At 31.1% G+C, this 27,216-nt stretch overlaps 2 protein-coding genes across 2 annotated transcripts; both read right to left on the reverse strand.

The window, feature by feature from the left end:
• Positions 1-2,945: 2,945 nt before the first annotated feature.
• Positions 2,946-4,328, reverse strand: LOC107897287 (ribonucleoside-diphosphate reductase small chain). The gene has a single exon (XM_041078720.1). It carries the CDS (start codon positions 4,047-4,049, stop codon positions 3,060-3,062), a length of 990 nt encoding a protein of 329 aa, XP_040934654.1. The 5' UTR covers positions 4,050-4,328; the 3' UTR covers positions 2,946-3,059.
• Positions 4,329-15,455: 11,127 nt separating this feature from the next.
• On the reverse strand, positions 15,456-21,428 carry LOC107895704 (mitochondrial import receptor subunit TOM20). Its single transcript, XM_016820938.2, has 6 exons — positions 21,250-21,428; positions 21,079-21,157; positions 20,776-20,944; positions 20,622-20,670; positions 16,501-16,596; positions 15,456-15,918 (listed from the first exon to the last, which is right to left on the reverse strand). Exons 1-6 carry the CDS (start codon positions 21,343-21,345, stop codon positions 15,784-15,786), a joined length of 624 nt encoding a protein of 207 aa, XP_016676427.1. The 5' UTR covers positions 21,346-21,428; the 3' UTR covers positions 15,456-15,783.
• Positions 21,429-27,216: the final 5,788 nt, after the last annotated feature.

The raw sequence follows: 27,216 nt of genomic DNA on the forward strand, positions 1-27,216 counted from the left end.
GCCCACAATTTAAAGTTTTCTCAACTAAATCCTAGCCTTTGCCACCACCAACTCCACTAGCCACACTTGCTTCACTACTTACTCCACTAGCCACACTTGCTCCACTACCACTTGTACCTACAAATGAAGACATAAACAATAAAAAATATTTTGTAAATGGCTATATAAGCCTTCTCATATTTTGTATTTAGGGAAGGAAGAAGTTTTGGGGGAGAAAGTTATTGTAAAGGATTTTTGAGAGGTTTTTTGAGAATAATCAAGGAGAAGAGTTATTGTAAAGGCTAGTTTTTGGAGAGAGTAGTTTTTTTGGAGATTAATCAAAGATCAAAGTAAAAGAGGTTTCTTCGTCTATTCTCGTTTTAAGTTCTTTGTTTGTTTATCATTTTTTCTTTCAATCTTATTTTGTTTCTTTTATCCGAAAATAAAAATAAAAGGAGGAAGCTTATCCATTTTTATCGAAAAAGTTTTTTTTGAGGTTTGGCTGCCGTGTACGGTGGCGCCGATGGCCGCCGGCGGCGGTCCGGTGGCCGGCCTTGTGGCCGGAAATCACCCACTCTCTCCCTCTCTCTTTTTTTTGTTATTATTATATTTCTTAATCTTATATTATATATATATTCTTTTAATATATTAGGTATATTCTAAATTCTATATTACGTATATATATATTATACTATTTTATGTATATATCTTTAATACTATATTATTTATATATATATTTTTACATGTTATCTTATGTATATATTTTAATTATATTATGTATGTATTTTTTATACTATATTATGTACATATTTTTAATATTATCACGTATTTATTTTTTATATATGTACATATTTATGTAGTATTATTTATAGTATTATTTTTAAACATCATTGTTATTTCTAATATATATATTATGTACACCTTTTTATTTCTATTTTATTTTTTTATTTGTCAATATTAATTATTATTATTCTAATATTTTTTAATATTTTATATTATTCACATCACTATTCACATTTTTTACAATAATATTCCTAGATTTTTTTTTACTATCATTTTAGAAACTTTTTACATTTTAATTTTAAGAATAAGGCAATGTACCGATTTTAACATTAAGTCATTGATTTCATCACTATGTTGGGTGAAGTTAGTCGGCTCGCGTTAAAAACGGGATATTCTTCTAAAAAATCAAAAACTTACAACTTCTCATTTCCTTCAATCGGATCACACTTAAATGTCAAATTGAATTCGTATTTTTGAAAATCAAGACAACACGTGTTTAATAAGATACCAATTTTGGGCGTCGCGAGGGTGCTAATACCTTCCTCGCGTGTAACCGACTCCCGAACCCAACGTTACTTTGTCTTTTGACGTAGACTTAAATTTGGCATTCATTTTTGTGCAAGAATAAGTTTTTTCTAAAAAAGGATGTTTATTAGGTGTCCGGTCACACCTAGAAAAAAGATCGGTGGCGACTCCTTTTTTTAATAAAATCGAAAGTCGATTTTTAAATTTTCAAATAATCGCCTCAATTAGCAACCTAAAGAGAAATTTTTACGTCGCTACAGCAGACATTAATATGACTATTAATGGGTTTTAAATTCGTCAATCTCCATCTCATCCATGAAAACTGCTCCATCGTCTTCATCTCATTTGCAGAAACATAATTTTCAAGTTTGAGATCAATATTGTCTGGAAAACCCAACAGACAATGGTTTGCAATGGCTATAATGTGGGTTGCATCGAGTGTATTTTAGATGTCTCTTTGCTGGTGATTTATTATTTTACTTGAAAAAAAAAACAGATCTCAAATCAGAAAACCCTTTTGAACAAACCCAGAAAAAAGTGGTTGGTAAGGTAAGATTAGCAATGGGTTTACTAATATCATCTGCAAATCTAAAGTAAAGCCAGGCCCAAGGTCGTTATTCTTGTCTTCATCTCTAACCAATGTATGAAAACAAGAAAAAATAGAAGTATGATTGTGGGTACTGATGGATGAAAAGAAAATTTTATGAGAGTTGGAGAGGTGAGAATGGCCTTTGCAAGGGGAAATCAAAGAGCTAGGGTAGAAGAAGGGGATAGAAACCCAAAAAATTCTTTGATTTTCTAGGTTTTTCTTTCACCCATTTTTTTTTAACTCAAAAGGAAAAGATCAAATTTCGGAGATGGAATCATGGACGTCATTGAATGCTTCTTGGTCGGAGAAGATGCCAGTGAGCAATGGCATCAACAGAGGGAAAAGGCAACTAGGGTTTTTTCTGTTTTAGAGAAGAAGATTGAAGAGGATGAAGATATTTATCCATTTCTTTAGTAATTATTAATTTTTTTAAGAAACAATAAATATAGGGTAAATTAGCTTATTTATTTTAATGCCTGCCACATCATTAGTCAACTGGAACGCCACTTAGGTCAATTTTTTTTACAGGCTATTGACTAACGATCAGCTGATGGTTATTTTTTCAACTAGGTTGATATCTAAAAAATATGCTACGTGAAGGGTCAATTTCAAAAAATAAAAAGGTTAGGGGCATATATCCAAATGCCCCCAAAGGTTGAGGTTTTTTTTTGCAATTATGCCTTTCAATTCTTAAATTTGGATACATTGCCATCACATGTAATCTTCCAACATACATATAATTACTTTGAATAACTGAACCACACTTGAAAACATGACACAGAGTCGAGGTTAAAAGAGGATCAATGTAGTTCCCTCGAAGCAGGAAATTCTAACCAATTTATACAGTACAAAACTAATTGTAGCTAATCGATATCAACAATGCAATTCATTCAACAATAAATCTAAATTGAATGAATTATAGGGCTATGAAACAATGTCTACTCATTTTTGTCTTATTTTCTTCAAATAAGGAAAAAAAGTAGTGTAGAAATATTTCAAATTGCCCTACTTTAAAATTATATGTATAAAATGGATATTCATTAAAAAGAAAAGTTGAACAATTAGACGGTAGTAGAAGTTTATATAACCTATTTTATAAATTTATGGAGAGAGAGACATTAGAAAGTAAAAAAATACAATACAAAAGCCAAAACCGAACAAATAAACTAAACTAGACTAAACCCTAAAAGTCTTCATCCATCTTGAACTCATGGGTGCCACCATTACCATTCAAACTCGACATGACCGCCGCCTTTTGATACTCTCCAACTCTTTTCTCGAAGAAATTGGTTTTCCCTTGCAACGATATCAGTTCCATCCAATCAAATGGGTTGACCACGTTGTACATCTTTCCGTACCCTAACGCTCCCAACAACCTATCCGCTACGAACTCGATGTACTGACTCATTAACTCGCCGTTCATCCCAACCAACGCGCAGGGCAGAGCATCGCATACGAACTCCCTCTCTATGTCCACCGCGTCCCTTACTATCCCTCTCACGCGTTCTTCACTCAGCTTTGACCGGAGGAGAGAGTACAGCAAGCAAGCGAAATCACAGTGGAGACCTTCATCTCGTGAGATTAACTCGTTTGAGAAAGTTAATCCGGGCATTAACCCCCTCTTTTTTAACCAAAATATGGCACAGAAACTTCCGGAGAAAAAGATCCCCTCTACGCAAGCAAAAGCGATTAACCGTTCGGCGAAAGTTTCTCCGCCGTCGATCCATTTCATAGCCCACTCGGCTTTTTTAGCCACACACGGCACCGTCTCGATGGCGCGGAAAAGACGGTTCTTTTCATCGGAATCTTTTATGTAAGTCTCGAGAAGGAGACTGTACATCTCGGAGTGGATATTTTCGATAGCGATTTGGAAACCATAAAAAGCACGCGCCTCGGAGATTTGGACCTCTTTCATGAACCGAACAGCAAGGTTCTCAAGGACTATGCCATCGGAGGCGGCAAAAAAGGCGAGAACGTGACTAATGAAGTGGTGCTCGTCAGCGGTGAGAGCTTCCCAGTGACGAAGATCGGAAGACAGATCGACTTCCTCTGCGGTCCAAAACGACGCTTCGGCTTTCTTGTACATTTCCCATACTTCTGGGTATTGGATCGGGAACATACAGAATCGGTCTGGGTTCGCGGCCAGCAGTGGCTCTTCTGGAATTGAAGGCATTTTGGAAAGGTAATTTCGGAAACTAGGGTTCTTGAAAAATGATTTTCTGATGAATAATTTGGGTAAAGAGAGAAAGGGTATTAATAGGCGAAAAGTAGCGCGGGATTTTGAAAATATTTTTGGAAGAAGCTTGCCGGGAATAAATCGTGGAGAAGGGAGAATTAAGGTATTTCAAGTAAATATGTGTACGTGTGGCGTATTTTGATTGGGAGTTGACAATAAATTTGAAATTTTGATGGAGTGGATAACGGTCGAGCGTACAAGGGAAGCTTTTTGTTATGAAAATATTTCTATTTTGAAGCTTGGCGGGAAATAATATTGGCGCCGTTCAAGAATTTGATTTGGTTTTAATTCTTTCTTTTTGGAGTTTGAAACAAACGAGTTGGCAAAAAGTAGGTGAAATTTCAAAATTTACAGACAAGTGGGATGGGGGATGGTTCACATGTGTTGCTTTTGTTAAAGTCATGTCATCTCGCACGTTTTACATGGTTTAGCACGTGTTAAGCCTGTCTCTTTCCTTTTTCCCTTTTTTTTATTATAATTTTAATTTTTCGTTAAATGTAGTTATGCCGATAAAAAAATTTTGAATTGATGTAAAATCAAATAGATTCTTATCATATCATGCACAGTTTTAAGATTTAATCATAAGTGATTCGAATTTTTTTTCAAAATTAATATTTTTAATTGTACGTTTGATAATTTATAATAAAAATCACTTAATAGAAATTTTTTATAAAAAAATGTAGAGAACGATAAGTACACAAAAAAAATTTATTGATATATTATATTTTTATTATTATTAGTATTTTATATATTATATTTTTAAAAATTTTATATAAAAAATAATGTGGGCTAGTTGGGTTTAAATTGAGTTTTAGTATTTTTATACAGGTTAAATTTGGACAAAATATTAACTGTACTTTTTGTTCAGAGTCTAACAAATAAATTTAAAATTTTTGTTAGACTTAATTCGATCTATGAATACCTCTAATCTAAATTTAAGAGATATTGAGTCTAGTTTTGATTAGGTAGTTAATTATGAAAGGTTCAACATTTTAGTACATCCCGATAGACCGGAGGTGGAAAACTATCTTCAGGCATGCTCGGGACGTGGTGGCTTAAAAATTGTCTCCCTAGGTTACATTCTTGCTCGGGAGGTAGAACGATCGGGATGTGCGTCACGAGTGGTACAGCCCTTGATGGGCTTGAAAGGTTGCTTGGAGGCATCTAGAATATTCACAATAAATGCCGGACTAAACTGACTGCGCCTGGGAGTAAGAGCAATGATGAGCAGCAGTTTGCAAGAAGACTCTATATATCACTTTTTGTGTTACAATTTTTGAAGTTTTTCTTTGTTCTATGTCTGTATCACCATTTGCAATTGTCGAGTTCTCTAATTTATGGACTTTTGTTCAATTTGCTTGCTCCAAAGCATTTTTGTTTGACCTTATTTTTTTATGACGACCTGATTTTTTCGGTGTTGAAAAAATCAGTTTCGGGACAGAATATGAAAAGTCAAGATAGCTAAAAGGATGAATGGAGAGAGTTATGAGGTGAATATGAGATTGAGAAATCACATTAGCTAGTAATTAAATTATAATCAAGTCCTTAGGTGAATATCCAAGTTCTTGAAATTTAATTAAATGGAGTTAGTGGATGGAATTGATCTACACCATTAACCATTACCAAAATAAATTATGACCACTGGATTTTAAATTATTAAATGAAAACAGGAAAGATAAAAGATGAAATCATTTTACATCTTCTTCTTCATTCGGCTAGACAAAGAAAGAAATATTGCTTCAGACGTCCAACCTTTGCCGTGAGCTATACATGAAAATTTGGTAAGCTTTTCTTTTAATTTTTTTTTTAGATTTTTTATAAGAAAAAAAAAGGTTAGATAATGGTAACCCATACTTTGGATTTTAAAATTTATGAAATTTTAATTGAGTTCTATTGTTGGAAATTTTAGACAACATAAATATTAAGTATTTAATATCCATGCATGTTTTAAAATAATAATTGAAAAGAATATGTTAAGAATATGGTAGGAAACATAGAATTAAGCTTTAATTGGATTAAATGACTAGATTTAATTATGGATTGTTAGGAACCCAATTGAATAAAGTGAAAATTGTTAGAAAATGTTGTCATGGAATGAAAGCTAGAAGTCCCTAGTAAACAAATATGGAATCAGTTCTTGACTCAATAAAAAATTTGAAAGTTACGAGTGTTTCGGGCATTAGGAGTTCGAAGGACTAAATTGTAATAAATGCATTCATATTTAAATTATCATAAATCATGTCTGAATAGTGTAATTAGTGAGTTTTTGTATTCGAGTTTAATTTCATAGCTAAAGACAACATAAAATCATCTCAAGACAAAAAGGAAAGCCAAAATTATTGATAAATAGTCGTTTTTTACTTTTGCTTCTATAATTCAATTTTAATTTCTAATTGTATTACCTAGTTAGTTAGTATTATGAACCTCGTTGTAACAGCCTAATTTTCAGTGGTATCGGGAATAGAGATTTGAGATCAATAAATCCGACGGGTGAGTTAAAAATTTAATAAATTAATACCTATGAGTCAAATGCGAATATAAAAGTATTTTTGAATTAGTGAATTTGGTGATTTAAAAGAATTAATTAGGTAAATTGGGTCGAGAATGAGGTATCGAGACCTCAACTTCATAAATCGAGCCATAAATATTTTTAGAAATATTTATGGAGTGTTGGTGAGGTAGCATTAAAATTTAGTCAGAAAATTTTTACGTTTGAGTGGTTAATTAAATAAAAAGGACTAAATTGAAAAGGGTGTAAAAGTTGTTAGAAGGATTAAATAGCTCAATTGTCAAATGAGGAAGGACCTAAAGTGAAAATAGTCCTAAAGGAGATATTTTGGGCGGCAATAGCTGAGAAAAATCAGGAAATGGATGAAATAAGGGCAAAATTGGAAAATTGTCAAAATTGGCTAAATAAAAATGGGACTAAATTGGAATATCTAGAATTCTCTTCATTTCTCTTCATATTCATCAGCTGAAAAACAGCCATGGAGGAGGGTTCAAGCTGGTTTTCATACTCTAGCTTCATGTAAGTTTAATTCTTGCTTTCTCCTTGAAATTTTTATGTTTTTGTGACTTTTACAACTAGGTCCACTTGTTGAATTCATTAGTTTTTGATTCTATGAAAGAAATTGAAAGTTGTTATGAATATGTTCTGGAAGTATATGATGATTTGGCATGGAATTAGAGCTTTAAATTATTTATATGCTGATTTTATTGAAAGAATTGAATAGAAAGTGAATGTTTGGGACCTAATTGTAAAAGAGTTTGAAGTTAAAGTTTCATATGGAAATTCTGAATTTCAAAAATTATGAAATAACTTATAATGTCTAGAAAAAGTGTTAATTGAGAAAATTATCTTAATTGAGGGTTTAATTAAGCAAGGACTGAATTGTATGAATTGTGAAATTTGGGGCAAAATGGAAATAAACATTTTGCACTAAAACTGTTTTAGACAGCAGCAGTAGTCTAACTTTGAAAAATCACTAAAAATTATATAAATCGAATTAGAGGATGAATAAAATATGAAATTAAATCTTATTAAGTCTAGTTTCTTATAAAAGAAATTATGTAAGCAATGGAATTGTAAATCATCAGATACAATAACTTTTGTGAGACAATGTCAGAATGATTTCGAGTTCCCCTGTTCTGAATTTGGAAAATCATAAAAAATTGGATAAAAATAATTAGGGGCTTAAATTTATATGTTTAGAATCCTAAATGAGTCTATTTTCAATAGAAACAAACGAAGACATCATTTGAATCCTGTACAAGAAGATAATTAATTTTTAGTGAAGAAGGGTCGGAACTGTCAGACAGCAGAACAGGGGAGACTTCAATGAATAAACTGTATTAATTGGCCCAACCAAAAATTATGAAATTTTTATGGTAAGAAGGTATATGAGTCTAGTTTCAGATAAAATTATCGGATCTTAATTTGGAGTTCTATAGCTCAAGATAAAAATAATTTAGTGACTATGACACAGATGGGTAGCTTGAATATTCACATAAGTAGATAATGAAAATTATGGATAATGTTACTTACAAGTGTGTTGTTTATACGAAGGATGTGGATGGAGAGGAGGAGGAAAAATATACATATATATAAATGACTCGTGTATAAATTGATCACATGCCCGGTTATAATCGATGAGTGTTGGATTAGAAATGATATAATGTTTTATTTGGAATATTTATTATGAAATTATGATTATCGTTATAATACAAAAATTGAAATTGTGAGTTTATATGGCTAAATTTTAGTGATTATTTGTTAATTTTATGAATTTTATGATGAGTTATTTCATATGTATTGATGATAAAATCGTGAATAATGTAAAAGCATGAAAATTGAATAAATGATCAAATTGAGCATTTCAGTTCAGTGACAAGATGAATTGAAGGAAAAGACCATGGTTGGACCATGGAAACAAGTGATAAGTGATAGCTTCGGCTACACTTATCTGATCAAGGACAAATGAAAGTGATTAGTAATAACTTCGGCTACACTTATCTGATTAAGGACAAGTGAAAGTGATAAGTGATAGCTTCGGCTACACTTATCTGATCAATGGCAAATGACAACTGAAAAATGGTAGCTTCAGCTACCTGATCAGTGAAAAGTGGTAGTTTCAGCTACCTGATCAGTGAAAAGTGGTAGCTTCTGCTACCTAATCAGTGAAAAGTGGTAGCTTTGGCTACCTGATCAGTGAAAAGTGGTAGCTCCGGCTACCTGATCAGTGAAAAATGGTAGCACCAGCTACCTGATCAGTGAATAGTGGTAGCTTTGGCTACAAGTGACAAGTGACAAGTGATTTCTATATAAGACCATATCTGGGATATGGCATCGGTGTGATATATGCTACTGTATAAGACCATATTCGGGATATGACATCAGTGAGATATGTGATTACGTGTAAGACCATAACTGGGCTATGGCATCATTGTGTAAAGATGTGTAAGACCATAGTTGAACTATAGCATCAAAAAAAAAACGAAGTACTCAATTCCGTAAGATGTTCACTAATTTGAAAAAGTTTGGTAAGTATTACATGGAATTATGTGACATAAGGAAATACGAGTTGATGAGACATGAGCATAAAACTTGGTTGATGGATGAATTCATTTGTGATTATATATTTCTACGCCTTGAGTGTATTATCCGTATGAATTGGTACTCCAAATGAGTTAATGAGAAATCTTCTAGTATGAAATAATCTGAGTTCGAAATGAAATATCATGAAAACGTACTTGAAATACATTGGTATGTATTGTATATGCTATTTGAATTCATAAACGTGGAAAGCAAATGTATGTGGAAATATAAGATGATGATATTTGTACATGGAATTTATTGATGAATACGTACATCAAAATTTATATGATAAATTTTAGTGAACATTGAAATTGGGCTCAATAAGTGATTTGGCAATTTAAATCGTAATTGGTAGGAAGAGTTAATGAATTGCATATTTATGAATTGTTACACGTATTTGTCTGAAATACGAGGAAGTGATGGTAATTGATACATGGAAATATGAAACTATGATATATATAAAAACATGGAATATGTTTGATAAATGTGTTCATTCATAATTATAGAATTATGTACCTCATGTGTGCTATTTGCATAAAGATGATATTTCAAATACTTTAGTGAACAAAGCTTAAATATGAAATAGTATGAAATCGAAACAAATTGTTATGAAAATGTATTTAAATTATCTGTAAGTGTTTCGTGCTTCTCGGTAATTACTCTATTCCGGTGACAGATACGGGTAGGGGGTGTTACATTTATTGGTATCAGAGCTTCGGTTTAGCCGATTCTCGGATCAAATGAGATGTGTAAAGTGCTTAGAGATACATGCCGTATAAATCTGTGATAAAGTGATGTGTATAATCTGAATTTTTATTTTACTTATAGACATAAATACTTTTCAATCGAGTTATTTCAGAAAGTGTTGAAAGTGACACTAATGTGTCTGAGTAAGAATGTGTTTATGATGAGTTGAAACTTGGAAAGGTATGAAAAAGAGTTCATGATATGGATGTGATGATGTATGAAATGAAATAAAAGTTTATCTTGTGATGAGCACGCCTATGATGTTTGGTATTTATGTGATGTTATGTTGTTGATAAATGATATGTTAGATGTATATATATATATGAGAGCTAAAAGTCTAGGCTTTACAATCTTCACCCCCTATCATTATGGTATTATATAATAAAGTTTATGAAATTTATATTGAATAAGTTCACAAGTGTGAAACAAAAGAGTTCAAAAAGTGGAATAATTAATAATGTAGTGAGAGATTAAAATGGTTTAGCAAGTAAAAATGGTTCTGGAAGAGATGATAGACTGTTTGGAAAATCATTCAAATTAAGTGATGCCACAGTTAAAGAAGAGGACAATCAACTTATCCAGGTATGATATCTAAAGAATGTGTTATCAGGAATTCTTCGAGTTTTCTTAAGAAGATTGGCATCGACAAAGTGTGGATTGTGACTATTCAAGCTAAATTTTTATATTAATTTCCTTTTATTAGGTAATATTGATTAAGGTCAATGAGATAAATCGAGATATGGTGTTTTGTTTGAACTAATGCCGTTAGTAAAGCTTTTTGACTAGCATATTACGGAAATTGTGAAAGATTATGTGTTTGAGTTGTTCTAACAACTTGAAGAGGAAATTGTTTTGAAAGGTTAATATTGTTTGACAGTTAAGATGGAATTAGATGTTTTAATCAGAACAAGTTATTCAGTTAGAAGGTAAATTGAGATATATGTATGTAAATCGATCCTCAAGTTTGGGAATGAATTTTATGTATTCATGGGTAAATAGACGGATAGTCCGGAAAATAAAAAAAATAAAAAAATTCTTGATTCCATGAGTTTAAAGTGTCGAATATTACAGAAAAATTTGAATTCAAGACAGTGATGATGATTTGAGTTGTTGAAAGATTGTGAGTAGCTATCGATTAACCTTTGAGAAGAGTAAACATAGATATGTATGCTCTGAGTAATGAAGTTTTGTTTACTTTGCGAGTGATGATTACTTAATTAATATTGTATAATGACATTCAGAAAATTTAAAGTAATCGAGTACAGTGTAAGGTTCTTAGGCAACATTACAGGATGGAGGATTTATGCTGAAACCTTAACCTCTTTTCTGATAAGATTTTCGGGGACGAAAATCCCTAAAGGGGTGGAGAGTTGTAACAGCCTAATTTTCAATGGTATCGGGAATAGAGATTTGAGATCACTAAATCCGACGGGTGAGTTAAAAATTTAATAAATTAATACCTATTAGTCAAATGCGAATATAAAAGCATTTTTGAATTAGTGAATTTGGTGATTTAAAAGAATTAATTAGGTAAATTGGGTCGAGAATGAGGTATCGAGACCTCAACTTCATAAATCGAGCCATAAATATTTTTAGAAATATTTATGGAGTGTTGGTGAGGTAGTATTAAAATTTAGTCAGAAAATTTTTACGTTTGAGTGGTTAATTAAATAAAAAGGACTAAATTGAAAAGGGTGTAAAAGTTGCTGGAAGGATTAAATAGCTCAATTGTCAAATGAGGAAGGACCTAAAGTGAAAATAGTCCTAAAGGAGATATTTTGGGCGGCAATAGCTGAGAAAAATCAAGAAATGGATGAAATAAGGGCAAAATTGGAAAATTGCCAAAATTGGCTAAATAAAAATGGGACTAAATTGGAATATCTAGAATTCTCTTCATTTCTCTTCATATTCATCAGCTGAAACACAGCCATGGAGGAGGGTTCAAGCTGGTTTTCATACTCTAGCTTCATGTAAGTTTAATTCTTGCTTTCTCCTTGAAATTTTTATGTTTTTGTGACTTTTACAACTAGGTCCACTTGTTGAATTCATTAGTTTTTGATTCTATGAAAGAAATTGAAAGTTGTTATGAATATGTTCTGGAAGTATATGATGATTTGGCATGGAATTAGAGCTTTAAATTATTTATATGCTGATTTTATTGAAAGAATTGAATAGAAAGTGAATGTTTGGGACCTAATTGTAAAAGAGTTTGAAGTTAAAGTTTCATATGGAAATTCTGAATTTCAAAAATTATGAAATAACTTATAATGTCTAGAAAAAGTGTTAATTGAGAAAATTATCTTAATTGAGGGGTTAATTGAGCAAGGACTGAATTGTATGAATTGTGAAATTTGGGGCAAAATGGAAATAAACATTTTGCACTAAAACTGTTTTAGAGAGCAGCAGTAGTCTAACTTTGAAAAATCACTAAAAATTATATAAATCGAATTAGAGGATCAATAAAATATGAAATTAAAGCTTATTGAATCTAGTTTCTTATAAAATAAATTATGTAAGCAATGGAATTGTAAATCATCAGATACAATAACTTTTGTGAGACAAGGTCAGAATGATTTCGAGTTCCCCTGTTCTGACTTTGGAAAATCATAAAAATTGGATAAAAATAATTAGGGGCTTAAATTTATATGTTTAGAACCCTGAATGAGTCTATTTGCAATAGAAACAAACGAGGACATCATTCGAATCCTGTACAAGAAGATAATTAATTTTTAGTGAAGAAGTGTCGGAACTGTCAGACAGCAGAACAGGGGAGACTTCAATGAATAAACTGTATTAATTGGCCCAACCAAAAATTATGAAATTTTTATGGTAAGAAGGTATATGAGTGAGATATGTGATTACGTGTAAGACCATAGCTGGGCTATGGCATTATTGTGTAAAGATGTGTAAGACCATAGTTGAACTATAGCATCGAAAAAAAACGAAGTACTCAATTCCGTAAGATGTTCACTAATTTGAAGAAGTTTGGTAAGTATTACATGGAATTATGTGACATAAGGAAATACGAGTTGATGAGACATGAGCATAAAACTTGGTTGGTGGATGAATTCATTTGTGATTATATATTTCTACGCCTTGAGTGTATTATCCGTATGAATTGGTACTCCAAATGAGTTAATGAGAAATCTTCTAGTATGAAATAATCTGAGTTCGAAATGAAATATCATGAAAACGTACTTGAAATACATTGGTATGTATTGTATATGCTATTTGAATTCATAAACGTGGAAAGCAAATGTATGTGGAAATATAAGATGATGATATTTATACATGGAATTTATTGATGAATATGTACATCAAAATTTATATGATAAATGTTAGTGAACATTGAAATTGGGCTCAATAAGTGATTTAGCAATTTAAATCATAATTGGTAGGAAGAGTTAATGAATTGCATATTTATGAATTGTTACACGTATTTGTCTGAAATACGAGGAAGTGATGGTAATTGATACATGGAAATATGAAACTATGATATATATATAAAAACATGGAATATGTTTGATAAATGTGTTCATTCATAATTATAGAATTATGTACCTCATGTGTGCTATTTGCATAAAGATGATATTTCAAATACTTTAGTGAATAAAGCTTAAATATGAAATAGTATGAAATCGAAACAAATTGTTATGAAAATGTATTTAAATTATCTGTAAGTGTTTCGTGCTTCTCGGTAATGCCTCGTACTCTATTCCGGCGACAGATACGGGTAGGGGGTGTTACACTCGTAATATATATCAAAGCAACCTTAGCTCACCTTAATGCTTGAGATGATGAATTTGATATAACGTTTAATCAAATTATGTTATATATGTTTGACTTAGAAAGATATATATATGTTTGATGATAGATATTGGATCTTGATGCTTAATTGTGACGATATGCATTGTGATGATGATTATTTGTGATAAAATCCTGTTAAACGATGTTAGACGTAATTCAAATAGAGTTGCTATGTCATAGGGTCACCAATATGGTGATTTATTAGTCAGTGTTGTCGGGCAACCTGGGATGGTAGAATAAACCAATACTAAAAGCAATTGTTTTCGGGCAACCTGGTGTGGCAGAATAAAAAAGTCTCAATTCTCAAAGGGTTGTGGACTGATTCGTTATACAGGTTCGAGTATTCAACCTAATGTCTATCATTGGTTAATAGGAGCCAAAATGAATAAGTATTGAAAATGGTATTGAATGACAAAATGAATTGTTAGTACATTATGATATGAAATTATGATATACTGAAGTATATGTTAAATGAGAAAGTTTTACGTGATTATTGATCTGCTGATGTATTTACGTGTTAAAATTCATTTTACTCACAATTTCATGTATTTTTTTATTTTAATATCGTACATATTTTATGTGTTATTATTAATTAGTTTCAAGTCGTACTTTCATCATTTATCATATATTATTTTTAAACACACATCTATGTTCTAAGTACGTAATTTTCACTCATACGCGCGTGATAGGATTTATGGTATTAATTATTATACACCTACTCTAGCAATAACACGTGGCAGAATATGGGACCACTTGGCAACGACCCTTTGATGGACGTGGCTCTTGAGCAACCTTTCATAGACACCCTTTTGTGGTCTCCTTCCATCCAAAACCATCTGCAACCAACCTCAATGAATCCTACTTAAACCATTTTAAGACTATCATGGAGACCACCCGCTATGAACCCTCTATGGTGACCATTAAGGCATAATAACCTCGGACAACCTCAACGAGAAAAATATCAGAGCAAAACCACATAGTACTGCACATGGCAACAACCTGTAACAACCCTGACACCTAGCCCACCATTTGGGTAGGCCTACCTTTCATGTTGTCAATTACATGGCATTACTAGAAAAGGGGTATCATCCTATATATACACCAGAGTATAAAAGACAATGGATCATTTCCTCTCCAAGAAGAACCTAAGTGTCCTACCAACAATATCCTTCTTTCTTTCCTCCTTCAACCTTTAACTCTCCGCTTGTTAGGGGTGAATCCTTCAAGTCACCCACCACATTCTCCCCATTGTTAAATACTTGTATCAACATTAATAATATTATTGATTAAACTGGTGTCACAAATTAACTTGACACAAACTTAGGATTGATGACAACACCACAATAAATAATTGTAGTACATTTAGTATTCTTAATGTGATGTATTTACTGTTTAAATCTCATTTTACTCGCAATTTAATATATATTTTTCATTTTAATATTATACATATTTCATTTATTGTTATTCAAATCACACGTTTCATTATTTTTTGTATGTTATTTCTAAACACACATATTTGTTCTAAATTTTTAATTTAACACGCATACGCATACGAAACAAATTTTAATACCTGCTAATAACCCTTAATAAAATTTGTTTGATATATTTTATTTTTTAACCTTAATTGAATACCAGTATCATCCAAGCTAAAATACAAGGTACAAAACATTAACCGATACCAAGTACCAAATAGATATTTAAACATTACTATAATCTCTAACTTACAACAAATCCAGGAGACTAATCTAAGCTACCATGAGAATTTGTAATAAGAGAACTAACACTGAAGTTGTAAACTCAACTGTGCCTTTGGAGAAAAAGTAACAGTTTCATGCAAAAAATAACTATGTTTTTCTTTTACTTATTTTATCAACAAGGCAAAAGAAAGTAATAACTAAGATAACCATATAAATTTCAATTATTCTCCCATTATCCCAACTCAAAAGTTTTGAAACCTTTTTTAATCTCCCCTCACAGGCATGTGGAGTTGACATATAAGGACATTGCAAAGTATCCCTCAACTTATCCCGATGGTGGTGGGGGTGGTGGCATTTGAGATTTGGCAAACCCGACCCAAACAACAATGCCAATAGCAAGGACTATCCATCCAACTATGTCATATTTGAGATTATAGCTTTTCTTACCTTTTTTAGCATCCTGAAAGAAGGCAAAGACAATAAATCCCAAAGCACTTTTCTTCTAACCTACTTAAATCATATGATTTGTTGATTAACATTTGCTTAAGTGGTAAATTTCCTCTTACTATAACTCTTTCCTTGTGCTCAAATCTCTAAAAAAAAATATACAAGCTTGTGGTTTTTGACACCATCAAACTAAGCTATATAAAATTCACCGCTTTGACCAACAAATCCATGATACAAATAATACAACAGAGAAACCATAAGTTGGATCCTCTATTAGGGGATTACACATGGTGCATGTTATGCATGGATGCGTTAATGCATGTCCTTTAAATAACCACCGTAAATCTGCAATGCATCAAACACTTTATGTTGTTTCACTGAAGCCGTGAACAAGTTTAAATGTAGATCAATAGAAAACAACGAGGAAATGAAAACTAACATTTTATAATTTACAATTCCAAATGCCAATGTAGATAGCGCAAAAAAATGGGAATTAATTATGCAGCGCATGAGAACATAAGCCACAGTAATAGGAAAAGAAGATAGGAAGTGAATGAGCATATAAGATAAAGAGAAACATGATTATGAGGATTACCTTTGCTGAACTAGAAGAAGTAGCAGTTGAAGGTCCAACCCCAACTATTTGTTGATCTAAACCATGCTTAAGGATTTCACGATGTAATTTAGGAGCCTGAGGAAAAGATAAACAATACTTGATAACATCTAGATGAACAAAAGGTAGAGAGGATTACATGGAACAAACAATATAGGTCAGTTTGAACTTGACACCTCTCCCTAGACTCTTGGCTTTAAGAGTGAAATCTTTAACGTATTGACTTTACCAGCCAATGTAGAAATTATATCCCTTTCTTTTTTTTATTTCTTTATCTTTATTATGGATGTATGCCTTTGGAATGCTTCTATTACAACAATTCTTTAACTTTATTAATTCTGACTTTAAGCAGTTTGTAAGAGATGAAAAACAAAATCTAAATCGTCATTATTCTGTGATAAAATGACAATACCTAGCTACATTCATACACATCAATTTCACAGCATTGGGGAGTAAAACCAACCACTGGCAGCAATCACTACATGAAATCGCTACAGTATCTTACTCAGATTCATATGTGAGTTGTCAAATATGACTCTATGTTCATATTTTTCAAGTATTCAAAAGTTTTTGGAAGGTAATTTCCTCTTACCCATGTCTAAAAACATGTTGGTCACATGTACTTCAAGGAAGCAACATGTAATATCCCGCTTTTTAATAGTATTGGAAAAGATAGTTTCAGAATCCCACTTCCTTAAATCAAGTTTATAAATATTAAATATGAAGATTTACAGAGTAGGTATAAAAGTATATTAAAGTTTGGTCTGGTAGTTTTGTTGAATCAATAGTTAATTTGGGTGTTAGGACTAAATTGTAAAAATCCAATCGTTATAGGTATTTAATTTGCCAAAGACTTAAGAACTTAAATTGCAATTAGCCAAAGGTTCACAAATGATAATTAAACTCTCTTTTAAAAAAGTGTTGGTGGATAGTGATGACTTATGTATTAAAACATGATTAGTAAGTTGATTGAGGTTAGTTAAAATTAATCAAATTTTAATCATGGTAAAAAAAGCAACTTCGATGGAAGGAAAGAGAATTGGAAGACAAAAAAGAAAGCTTCCAAATTTTTTAAGCATTTGATCTTTAATTTGTAACTGATTTTGAGTTATTTTCTTATAATTTTTATATTTTTGATGTAATGAAAGCTTGATTTAGTTAGCCTATGTACCAAATTGTAAAACTGTTAAAGTTTTTCAAAGTTGTCATTGTTGAAAAAGGACTAGATTGTAACATTTAATTGTTAGTTTTGTCCATAATGACTAAAATGAATAAAATATAAATTTATTGTGAAATTTTGGTATAAATAGAGAATATAAGGTCCCTAATGAATGTAATTGAAGTCAATTTTAAACCAAGGCTCAAAATTGAAAGTTTTGGTCATTTCAAATTTAGGGACTAAATTGAATAAAATGTAAAAATTTAGAGATATCGAAAAATGAGATTATATAGGTTCATACATTTCATGGCATAATGTGTAAATATTTGATATTGATGGATTGTATAGAATAATTGTATAGTTCAAGAATTGGATCAAATAAAAGGAAACTGAGGAAAAGTCAAAATTGTTGATTAGTCGAAATTAACTTGTTTGGTGTTTTGACCAGGTAAGTTCATATAGTATTTACTTACTTAGGTTGTTATGTATTTGATTTATATAAATATATGTGTGTTTGGTTGTGAATAAATCGGTTGTGGATTGGTATAAAAGGTAAGAATTGAACTAAATTGAAAAGTGATGTTTATATGTAATAGATACTCGTATGAACTTAGTAAAGGTTAGAATATGATTGACATGCCAATAGAGTCTTGTGTGCACTTGTACGGGATTGATTACATATGTTATCGAGGTCCAACATTTATTTCAAATTCTAATATATATACGACACAGGTTTAGCTCGAACGAGTAACTTAATGTGTTGTTATAAAGGTTTAGCCTGGATAGGTTCAGCTCGAATGAGCAACTAGTGTGGTGTAGGTAACTATCTATCTAGGATCGTTTACTAGAGTTCATCAGACGAAACAATTAAGTTGAAAATGAGAATTTGAAATGGGATGAAATGAATTTGTTGTTCAAAAGAAAAATGTTGAATTCAGCATGAACAATGTATTGGAATAATGTCTTCGACATGTATTTGATTATATTATCCCTTGATGGAATGAATTTGAAATTAGTTACACAAAATGGCATGAATTGACATTATAATTAATTATGGTATCATATGGTTTGATTATAAGATAATTTTCACCCTGTTTATGTTTTGATTTATCATGTCTAGTAAGTAATGTCAAGTTATGGTAACTTATAGTATCTAGATAAAAAGATAAGGTAATTCTTGAATTATACATATGAACTTACTAAGAATTTAATATGTTTACCTTGTTTGTTTTCATTTTTCCTTGTAAACTGTCACATTGCAGAACTCATTAAGTCAGATCGTCTCGAAACTCACAGTATCATCAAATTGGTAGCTATGAGATCATTTTGAATCTAGGGTTGTGGCAAGTAGATAATTATTGGTGTAAATTCTTAATCAATAAAAGTCTTGATGAGTTCAAAATGATTATGGATTTGGTATATTATGATTTTGATTGTTGATCATAACATGTGATTTTGGTTAATGCATGTCTTGGTCATGTTTTATGCTTTTTGGAAGTTGTCTTATGAACCTATTTTAACTTGGTATGTTTATGTGATAAGATAAGATAAGTAAAAGAACTAATTTTAGTGCCAAGTTGAAAATGGTATATTTGATTGTCATGGTTAAGAAATGTGACTAGTTCTTAAGATAAGCCATAGATGTACATAATGTGTCTAAATGTATACAATTGAAGTAAAATGGCATGATTCATTGTAATATAGTATAAGTAAGAGTTAGTATTTGAATGGTTAATTGTTATATCATAATGTCATTTAAATTTTTTGAGTTTAGTTGATGAATAAGTGTTGAATGCTTGTTAAGAGGTTGAATGCTTGTTAAGAGGTTGAATTGAATACTTATGCTTGTTTAACATGGTTTGGTAAGCTTTGAATGAAGTAAAAGTTGTGATTTATTGAACATGTTGAATGGTTGTAGTTGGAAACTATGAAATAGGTACTAAATTGTGCATTTTAACCAAAAACATGAGTCACATCATGACCTCGAACTTTTGATGTTACAACGTTGCGTTACAGTGAATGATGTCATGACGAGCTTAGACTTATCATCTTGACATGACATGCTATAATGGCCACATCGTGGCGAGAACTTGTTTAAGTTGTGACTTCAATTCACACTTTTTAAAAATATTTACAACTTGGTTCTAATTTGTGCTCGGGTTGACAAAAGAGCTTTCGTAAGCTCGATTAAGACTTAAGAATTGATTGTTTAACATGAATTGAATGTGGTTGACACTTAATTGCATGTGTGAATGATTATTTACTGTGTATTTAACTATAGTTGCTCTGACAACGAATGTGACACTCCATAACTCAGACCCAACGATCGGGTTAGGTGAGGGGGTGTTACACAACATATCCTCTACTAACCTTAACATGCAAGGAAATAAAAAACAACACATATTTGAATTCTCAGAAACAACCCATTGCAAATACACCAAATACTAATAAGATGAATAAAAAACTCCCATCAAAATCAAACAACGTCCAGTTTAAACTTTCACAACTAAAAATAGTATGTTGTAATAAGCTATTCAAATTTACTAATTGTGAACCGGTAAGACTAACAAGGGAAGAGGAAAGGAATTGGTGGTTTGGATAGTAGTTCACCTTTGAGTAAGGCAAAAACCCACTAACTATAGGTTTTAATTCTGATGAAAAAGTCTAAGAAAAAGAAGAGAGATTGAAAGGGGTCTCAAGGGAGCTTGGTTAAAGAGAGACAGATAGAAAAAGAGAGAGCCTATTTTTTCCTTTGTCTTTAGGAGTGTATTGAACGGAGGCCTTTGATGAAACCCATGTAATGATACATTATTATTAGTATACGGTTATGTGGATGTGATGGAAACAAACATGTGTGATGGGGATAGACATGTGTAACATAGATCACATAAATGATAAGCATTACCTAAGAATAAACCAATATAAAATAATGAGACCAAAGTACCTTAGAAGATATTTCGAGTGATTTAAGGTAAACTTCATTGGTCGGATCCGAAAAATACACATTAACAAATTTTCCTTGTCAAACAAAGAGCATCAAGCAATAACAAGCATGTATAAATAGACACATCCAAACCTATCGCAAATTGTAAATTACCTCATCAACTGCTTGCAGGAAGTATTTAGCAGCTTGTTTAAAATAGGGCCTCGCTTCATCCTCCGTTTTAGTTAGAAATACTAAAGAAGTCTGAGCATTTCCCAAACACCATAAAGTTTCATGCTTTCTTGGGTTAATAGACAATGCCTGCTCTAACTTCACAATAGCATCTAATTTAAAAAATAATAATTAATATATAAAAAAAACCTAAATTCAATTCTCAATAGCAAAAAAGTACAGGCAATTCAATTGATGCTTTAATTAATTTAAAAAATTATGAATATATATATATATATATGAGAACCTTGAATCATTTTCAGGGAATCTTGAGGACATTGACACTGAGACAATTCAAGTAAAGATTCTGCCCATCTGGTCAAGTTCTGCCAACAAAAGGATGAAAGAAAAACTAGCCAAAAACACATTTTAATTGAAAAAAATAAATAAAATAGATCCAAGAAATGAGAAAGCAAACATCAGCGTCGTTAGGATCGGAAGTGTAATTGGCTTCAGAAATTTTACGAGCTTGATCAAAAAAGAGCAGTCTATTAAGTTTGTTGGACACTTCCATGGCTGCTCTTTTGAACTTCTTCTTTTGCTAGATCAATCTTTTTTTCTATAGGTATCTGTTACAAAGAAACAAATTTAAGAACAACAAATTGGAATCCGTGCATTTCAAGAAAAAAATGTAGAAGAGAGAAATAGCGACTCTGGCTTTTTAGTAGCGACCTCGTTAGCAGCCATGAAGTTAGGAATTGTAATTTTTAGTTTTTCTAAAAAAGAAAGAGAAATCTGATTCAAAAACTAGAACTGGGTGTTCCAATTTTCTTTTATTTTTAAAAATGTAATCTAAGCTCAAATATATCAGATTTTTTGCCCCAATATGGTTGTGGTCATGGTTAGCTAGTGTGGAATCCTATGTATATTACATATTTAGAATATTTATATGCATTGGAGTACGTGGATTCGAGTGCCCTGAAGCGTATTATCCTCGTACTTGTGGGTTGGGAAGGGACTTTAGGTGGTTCTAGGTATTTTCTAACAAAAAGGACAAATATGATCAGAAGTTATAATGAGATTATTCAAAAAAAAATATTTATATGCATTAAAACTAATAATACACATAAATAATAAAACATATAATTTGAAATTAATAGTAATACATGCAAAAAATTAAATAGTTAAATGTATAATATTTAAAAAGGGATAATATAGTTTTTGAATATTAAACTTGGGTTCACTTTGGTATTTGTATTTTTTTTGTCAACTTTGATATTTGAGTTTGGCAACGAGATCCATTTTAGTTTTTGAATTGGTACAGGAACAAGACCAATTTGGAGAGATCGGAAATTGATCAACATAACGATTCAAATAAAGGGGTTTAATCGATTGACTCAAAAACTGCTTGAAATTGGTAAAAATAAAAAACCAAGACAAAAATCAACAATTGAATAAGTTGAACCGGTTCAATAAGTTATTTATTTATTTAAAGATTTTTATGAATTTTTAATTAATTGTGTTAATTATTGTTGGTCCAGAAGTCGAACCAATCAAAATGGTTAAATCTGGAACCAGTTGCCTAACTTTTTCAACCACCAGTTCGATTATTAAAACACTAGATGTGAGATTTTGAGATTTGACCACATCATCACTTGAAAATTTTATATAATTTTTTTTATTTCAAGTGATGATGTGTGACAGCCTCAAAGTTCCATATCATCAAAATTTTATATCTTTCAAGTTCAATGACTAAAATGGAACTAGTTGTTAAGTTCAAGTGTCAAATTGGACAAAAAAAATTATAGGTACCAAAGTGAACCTAGCTGTCAAGTTCAGGGACCAAATGTTATATTCTCCCTATTAAAAATAATAAACGCACCCAAATCGTTTATCATGGTATTAATTTTTTTCTATAACACATAAAAAAATTATCGAATGAAAATTCAATATTAAAATTCAGATTATGGTACACTCACGGCTTGTGTGAAAAACAAATTTATGTAATATATATTTGTAAAAGTTTATATAAAGAATGAATGAGTTTTTAGTTGGATGATGAAGCATAAATGTGAACAAGAGATATTAGTTTAAATATTATTATGTGTGCAATTTTCTTTTTTTTATATAAAATAACAAAAATAACCTCACACATGGTAGATTGTATTGTAATAAGTATAGATAAGCAATCTAGAAAATAAATGCTATTATATGTGTGTATTTTTCTATTTTTTATATAAAATCATAAAAATATCCTCAAAATGATATAATTTACTTTGTAAAATGAGGATATTTTTATCTTTTCTGAACTAAATTGGTATCCGATTAACTTACGACACTAACATAATAAGAAACATTATAATAAATATAGATGGACTTGACTTTCTAGTTATTAATCTTCATTTACCATTGTTTTCAATGATATAAATTAAGGTTTTGTTTGATATTGCTTTAGCTTAATTAAAAAATTATTCTTATTTTTCCAAAGTGATAGTTAACCTATTTTTGATCAAATGTACTTAAATTTAATTATTCTTACCTGTTTAACCCAAAAAATTAATTCTATTAGAAAAAAATTGCCCTAATTAAGGGCTTCCACGTCAACATTGTTTTATTTTTTTTCGAAAGGAAAAAAATTATCCTTTCCCTCCCTAAGGCTCAAAATTGCTCGAGTTGTCGTGATATCCTCTTCTGGTTATTGCGATACCAACATCGTAAACGGGATAAAATTGGACAAAAAGGGTAGTCTTTGTCCACCCGATCTACCAATCACCAAAGACTCGTGTAAGGCAATTTTGGCAATGAAAATTCATCAAAATGCAGTTAAAACAACCAAATTTGGCTGAGGAGGAGAGCAACACACATTAGCTTAGTTTTAACCTTAGTTTTCTCTAGGTTTTCTCTTAGTTTTTTTTTTCACTTTTTCTAGGGTTTATATTTCTCTTCTTCTTTCTTAGTTTTAAAGTTTATTTTTCTATATTTACTTCTTGTTCTTAATGTTCTTAGTATTAGTTAAGTTAGTTATCACTATAGCTTAGGTTTATTTACACTTTCAGTCTTTATACTTTGGTTGTAAGACATTTTTAGATTTAGATTAATGTATTTCACTTTCTTTTTCTTTCAATGCACTAAAGTTTGTTATTTTTATGTTTATTACTTTATATTTTCTTGTTGAATGCTTTTAGTTTCATGTTCTTTAATTTTTCTTGCATAAACATCCAAACTTTTATATTTTTCTTAAGTTTTTCTTTAACGACTTCTTTTCTTTTTATTTCCATGTTCATTCTCTTTATTTTCAGCATCAATTGCTAAACCAAAAGGGGGGTTGATTGATGCAGATGTGGGTAAGCTGATTTTTGGACAAAGGTCTAAACCGTAATAAATTAGACTAAATCGAATAGGCTTAAAACCTTAGGAAGTGACTCCTTTAAAGGAATATCTAGAAAACTGAGATTGAGAGGTAATCTTATAACAACCTAATTTTTAATGGTGTTGGAGACAGTGATTCGAGATCACTAAATCTGACGAGTGAGTTTGAAAATTTAATAAATTACTATTTATTAGTCAAGTGAAATTTTAGAAATATTTTTGAATTAGTGAATTTTGTGAATTAAAAGAATTTATTAGGTAAATTGGGTCAAAAACGAGGTACTGAGACCTTGTTTTCATAAACCGAGCTATAAATATTTTTATAAATATTTACGGAGTGTTAGTGAATTAGTATTAAAGTTTCGTTAGAAAATTTTAATGTTTTGATAGTTAATTAATTAAAAAGAACTAAATTGAAAAAGATACAAAACTTGTTAATTAAAGAAATAGTGACTAAATAGCTCAAATAAGAAATAAGAGGGATTTAAAGGGCAATTAGGCCTAAATTACATAGGCTGGACGGTAGAGATATGGAAATTAATAGGGAAGTAATGTGAACTAAGGGCAAAATTGGAAATTTTGCAAAGTAACTAAATAAAATAATGACTAAATTGAAATTCTAGACAAATCTTCATATTTATCCAGCCAAAAATAGCCATTGAAAAGTTATTCTAAGCTGGTTTTTCATATTTTTGCTACATGTAAGTCCAATTCTAGTTCTTTTCATGAAATTTTTGTGTTTTTGAGACTTTTACAACTAGGTCCAACTATTGAATTCATTAGTTTTTGATTCTATGAGTGATTTCGAAAGCTTCCATGAATGAGTGCTGGAATTTTATGATGAATAAGCATGGATTTGAAGTTCTAATTTTGTTATGTGATGATTTTATTAAGTGATTTCTATAAAAATTGATTTTTAGGACCTAATTATGAAAAAGCTAAGAATTAGGGTTTAGTGTTGAAATTATGATTTTCAAAGATTTTGTAGTAGTTTAAAATGATGGAATAAAGTGTTATTTGAGAAAAATAAGTTAAATTGATAGGTTAATTGATTAGGGACTAAAATGTAAAAACTATAAAATTTGGTGTAAATGTGTAATTTCAAAAATTGAAGGGTATGAATTGTGAAGTGGAATGAGGTTGAAATATATGTGGTAATGAATGAATAATTTTATATTATAGATCAATAGTCCAAAGAAAATTAAAGAAAAGAGAAATTATCCGAATAGTTCCTAAACTACAACAAATTTTACAAACTAATCCAGGTAAGTTCGTATGGTTAAATCTTAATGTTATTTATTTAATTGACGATTGGTATTTATGTTTATTGTTGAAAATAAAATTATTGCTAAACTATGTATATTAAAGTGAAAGCACGAAGCGATCAGAACGCAGGATTGAGTACATTCGTTCAGTATAAGAAAAGAACTGACGGCAAACTACTCAAGTAAACCGAGATTCAGCATTTGTTGCGAAGTTCTATGTTTACTTTCCGTTTAGCTCACATGAGCTTCAATCAACTTGTATGAGTTTCAATTTAACCCTATTGGGTTTCCGTTTAGCTTTTTCGAGCTTCAGTTTAACCCTTACGGGTTTCCATTTAGCACTTATATGCTTCTGTGCAGCCTTCAGGCTTCTGTATACGATGTACTCATATCCATAAGACGTTCTCTGATTTGACAAGGTTGGTAAGTGATATATGGAATTAATGTCTGAAAATTTGAAGTTATTTTGATATCGATTTGAAATAAGTGATTTCATTGATTGAAGTTGTGTTTGGCAGGAATAGTACATTGAACGATTTACTTAAATGAATTGTTATAGTATGTTTGGTAAGATTTATGTTTTAAGCCAACGAACTTACTAAGCTTCATTAAGCTTACTTTAGTTTTTCAATGTTTTTGTAGATTTTCAAAAAGTTTGGAGGATCGGATCAACACATCGACTCACACTACCCAGAAAACTCAAGTAGATTTTGTTATGCATCTTAAGGTTTATATGGCATGTATAGGGTTAAATTGAAAAAAAGCAAACTTGTAACATGGTTGATAATGGCACATATACATATATGTATGTCTGTATTCATGTACTTAGTAATAGCTTATAATAATCAATGAATGGAGTTAATGTAGTAAGTTTTTGCAAATGATTTGTATGATGACATATTAGGTCTAAAACTTGATTTTTTTGTTTGTATTGGTTACTTGATTTAGAGGTTGTATTGGTATATGAAAATGTTGTATGCAAGTTGATTGTAAAAAAGGTAAGAAAATTGGCATTTAAAAAGCCTATTTTTGTCCACACGGGCAGAGATACAGGCGTGTGTCTCAGTCATGTGTGACACATAGCCATGCACATGGGCGTGTAGTCTGGCCGTGTGTCACCTGCATCTTAAAATTTAGAAACAAAATGCTCAGAATTGAGCACATGGTTAGAGACACGGGCATGTTCTCAACTGTGTGAGGCACACGGCGTAGCACATGGGTGTGTGGCTTTGCTGTGTGAAAACTGCACCTAATTTTAGGAAAATAAATTGGCCACACAGTCTAGCACATGGGTGTGTGGTTGGCCGTGTGACCCAAGTCAAGGAGTTACATGGGTAAGACATGGCCTGAAGCACGGGCATGTCATGGGACCACACGGGCGTGTCCCTTGGCCATACGGGAGTGTGACCCTGTACCTAGGAAAAATTTTAAAATTTTGCGAAAAATTTTCTAAGTTCCCGATTTAGTTCCGATTCGATTCTAATACTCGTATTGGGCCTCGAGAGTCCATTTAAGGGACAACATGATTAGTCTCGATTTTAAATAATAAATGACAATAATTATGTGTAATTATTATTTAAAATCTGATAATACTCTGTAACCTTATTCCAGCAAAGGATAAGGGTTAGGGTATTACAAAACTTGTTGTGCATCCATTCATTGGTCTCGAATTAACTGGTGAGATCGAGAGATAAATCAGATTAATTCATCTAGGTCAGTAAAATTGAAATCAAAAGATAAAATAGAGTCACTTAGTAATTTAAGCGATTTAAGTCTCTTGTTCGAGGATCGGTGAACCACATCGGAATCAA

The sequence above is a fragment of the Gossypium hirsutum genome, chromosome A10 (genome assembly GCF_007990345.1).
Source record: "Gossypium hirsutum isolate 1008001.06 chromosome A10, Gossypium_hirsutum_v2.1, whole genome shotgun sequence".
NCBI classification, from domain to species: Eukaryota; Viridiplantae; Streptophyta; class Magnoliopsida; order Malvales; family Malvaceae; genus Gossypium; species Gossypium hirsutum.

Excerpts from the sequence above, each read along its gene's own strand:
- LOC107897287 (XM_041078720.1), bottom strand. The coding sequence starts at position 4,049 with ATGCCTTCAATTCCAGAAGAGCCACTGCTGGCCGCGAACCCAGACCGA.
- LOC107895704 (XM_016820938.2), bottom strand. The coding sequence starts at position 21,345 with ATGGAAGTGTCCAACAAACTTAATAGACTGCTCTTTTTTGATCAAGCT. Across the intron at positions 20,945-21,078 it reads TTCCCTGAAAATGATTCAAG|ATGCTATTGTGAAGTTAGAG; the intron begins GTTCTCATATAT and ends TTTTTAAATTAG. Across the intron at positions 20,671-20,775 it reads TTCCTGCAAGCAGTTGATGA|GGATCCGACCAATGAAGTTT; the intron begins GGTAATTTACAA and ends TGTGTATTTTTC.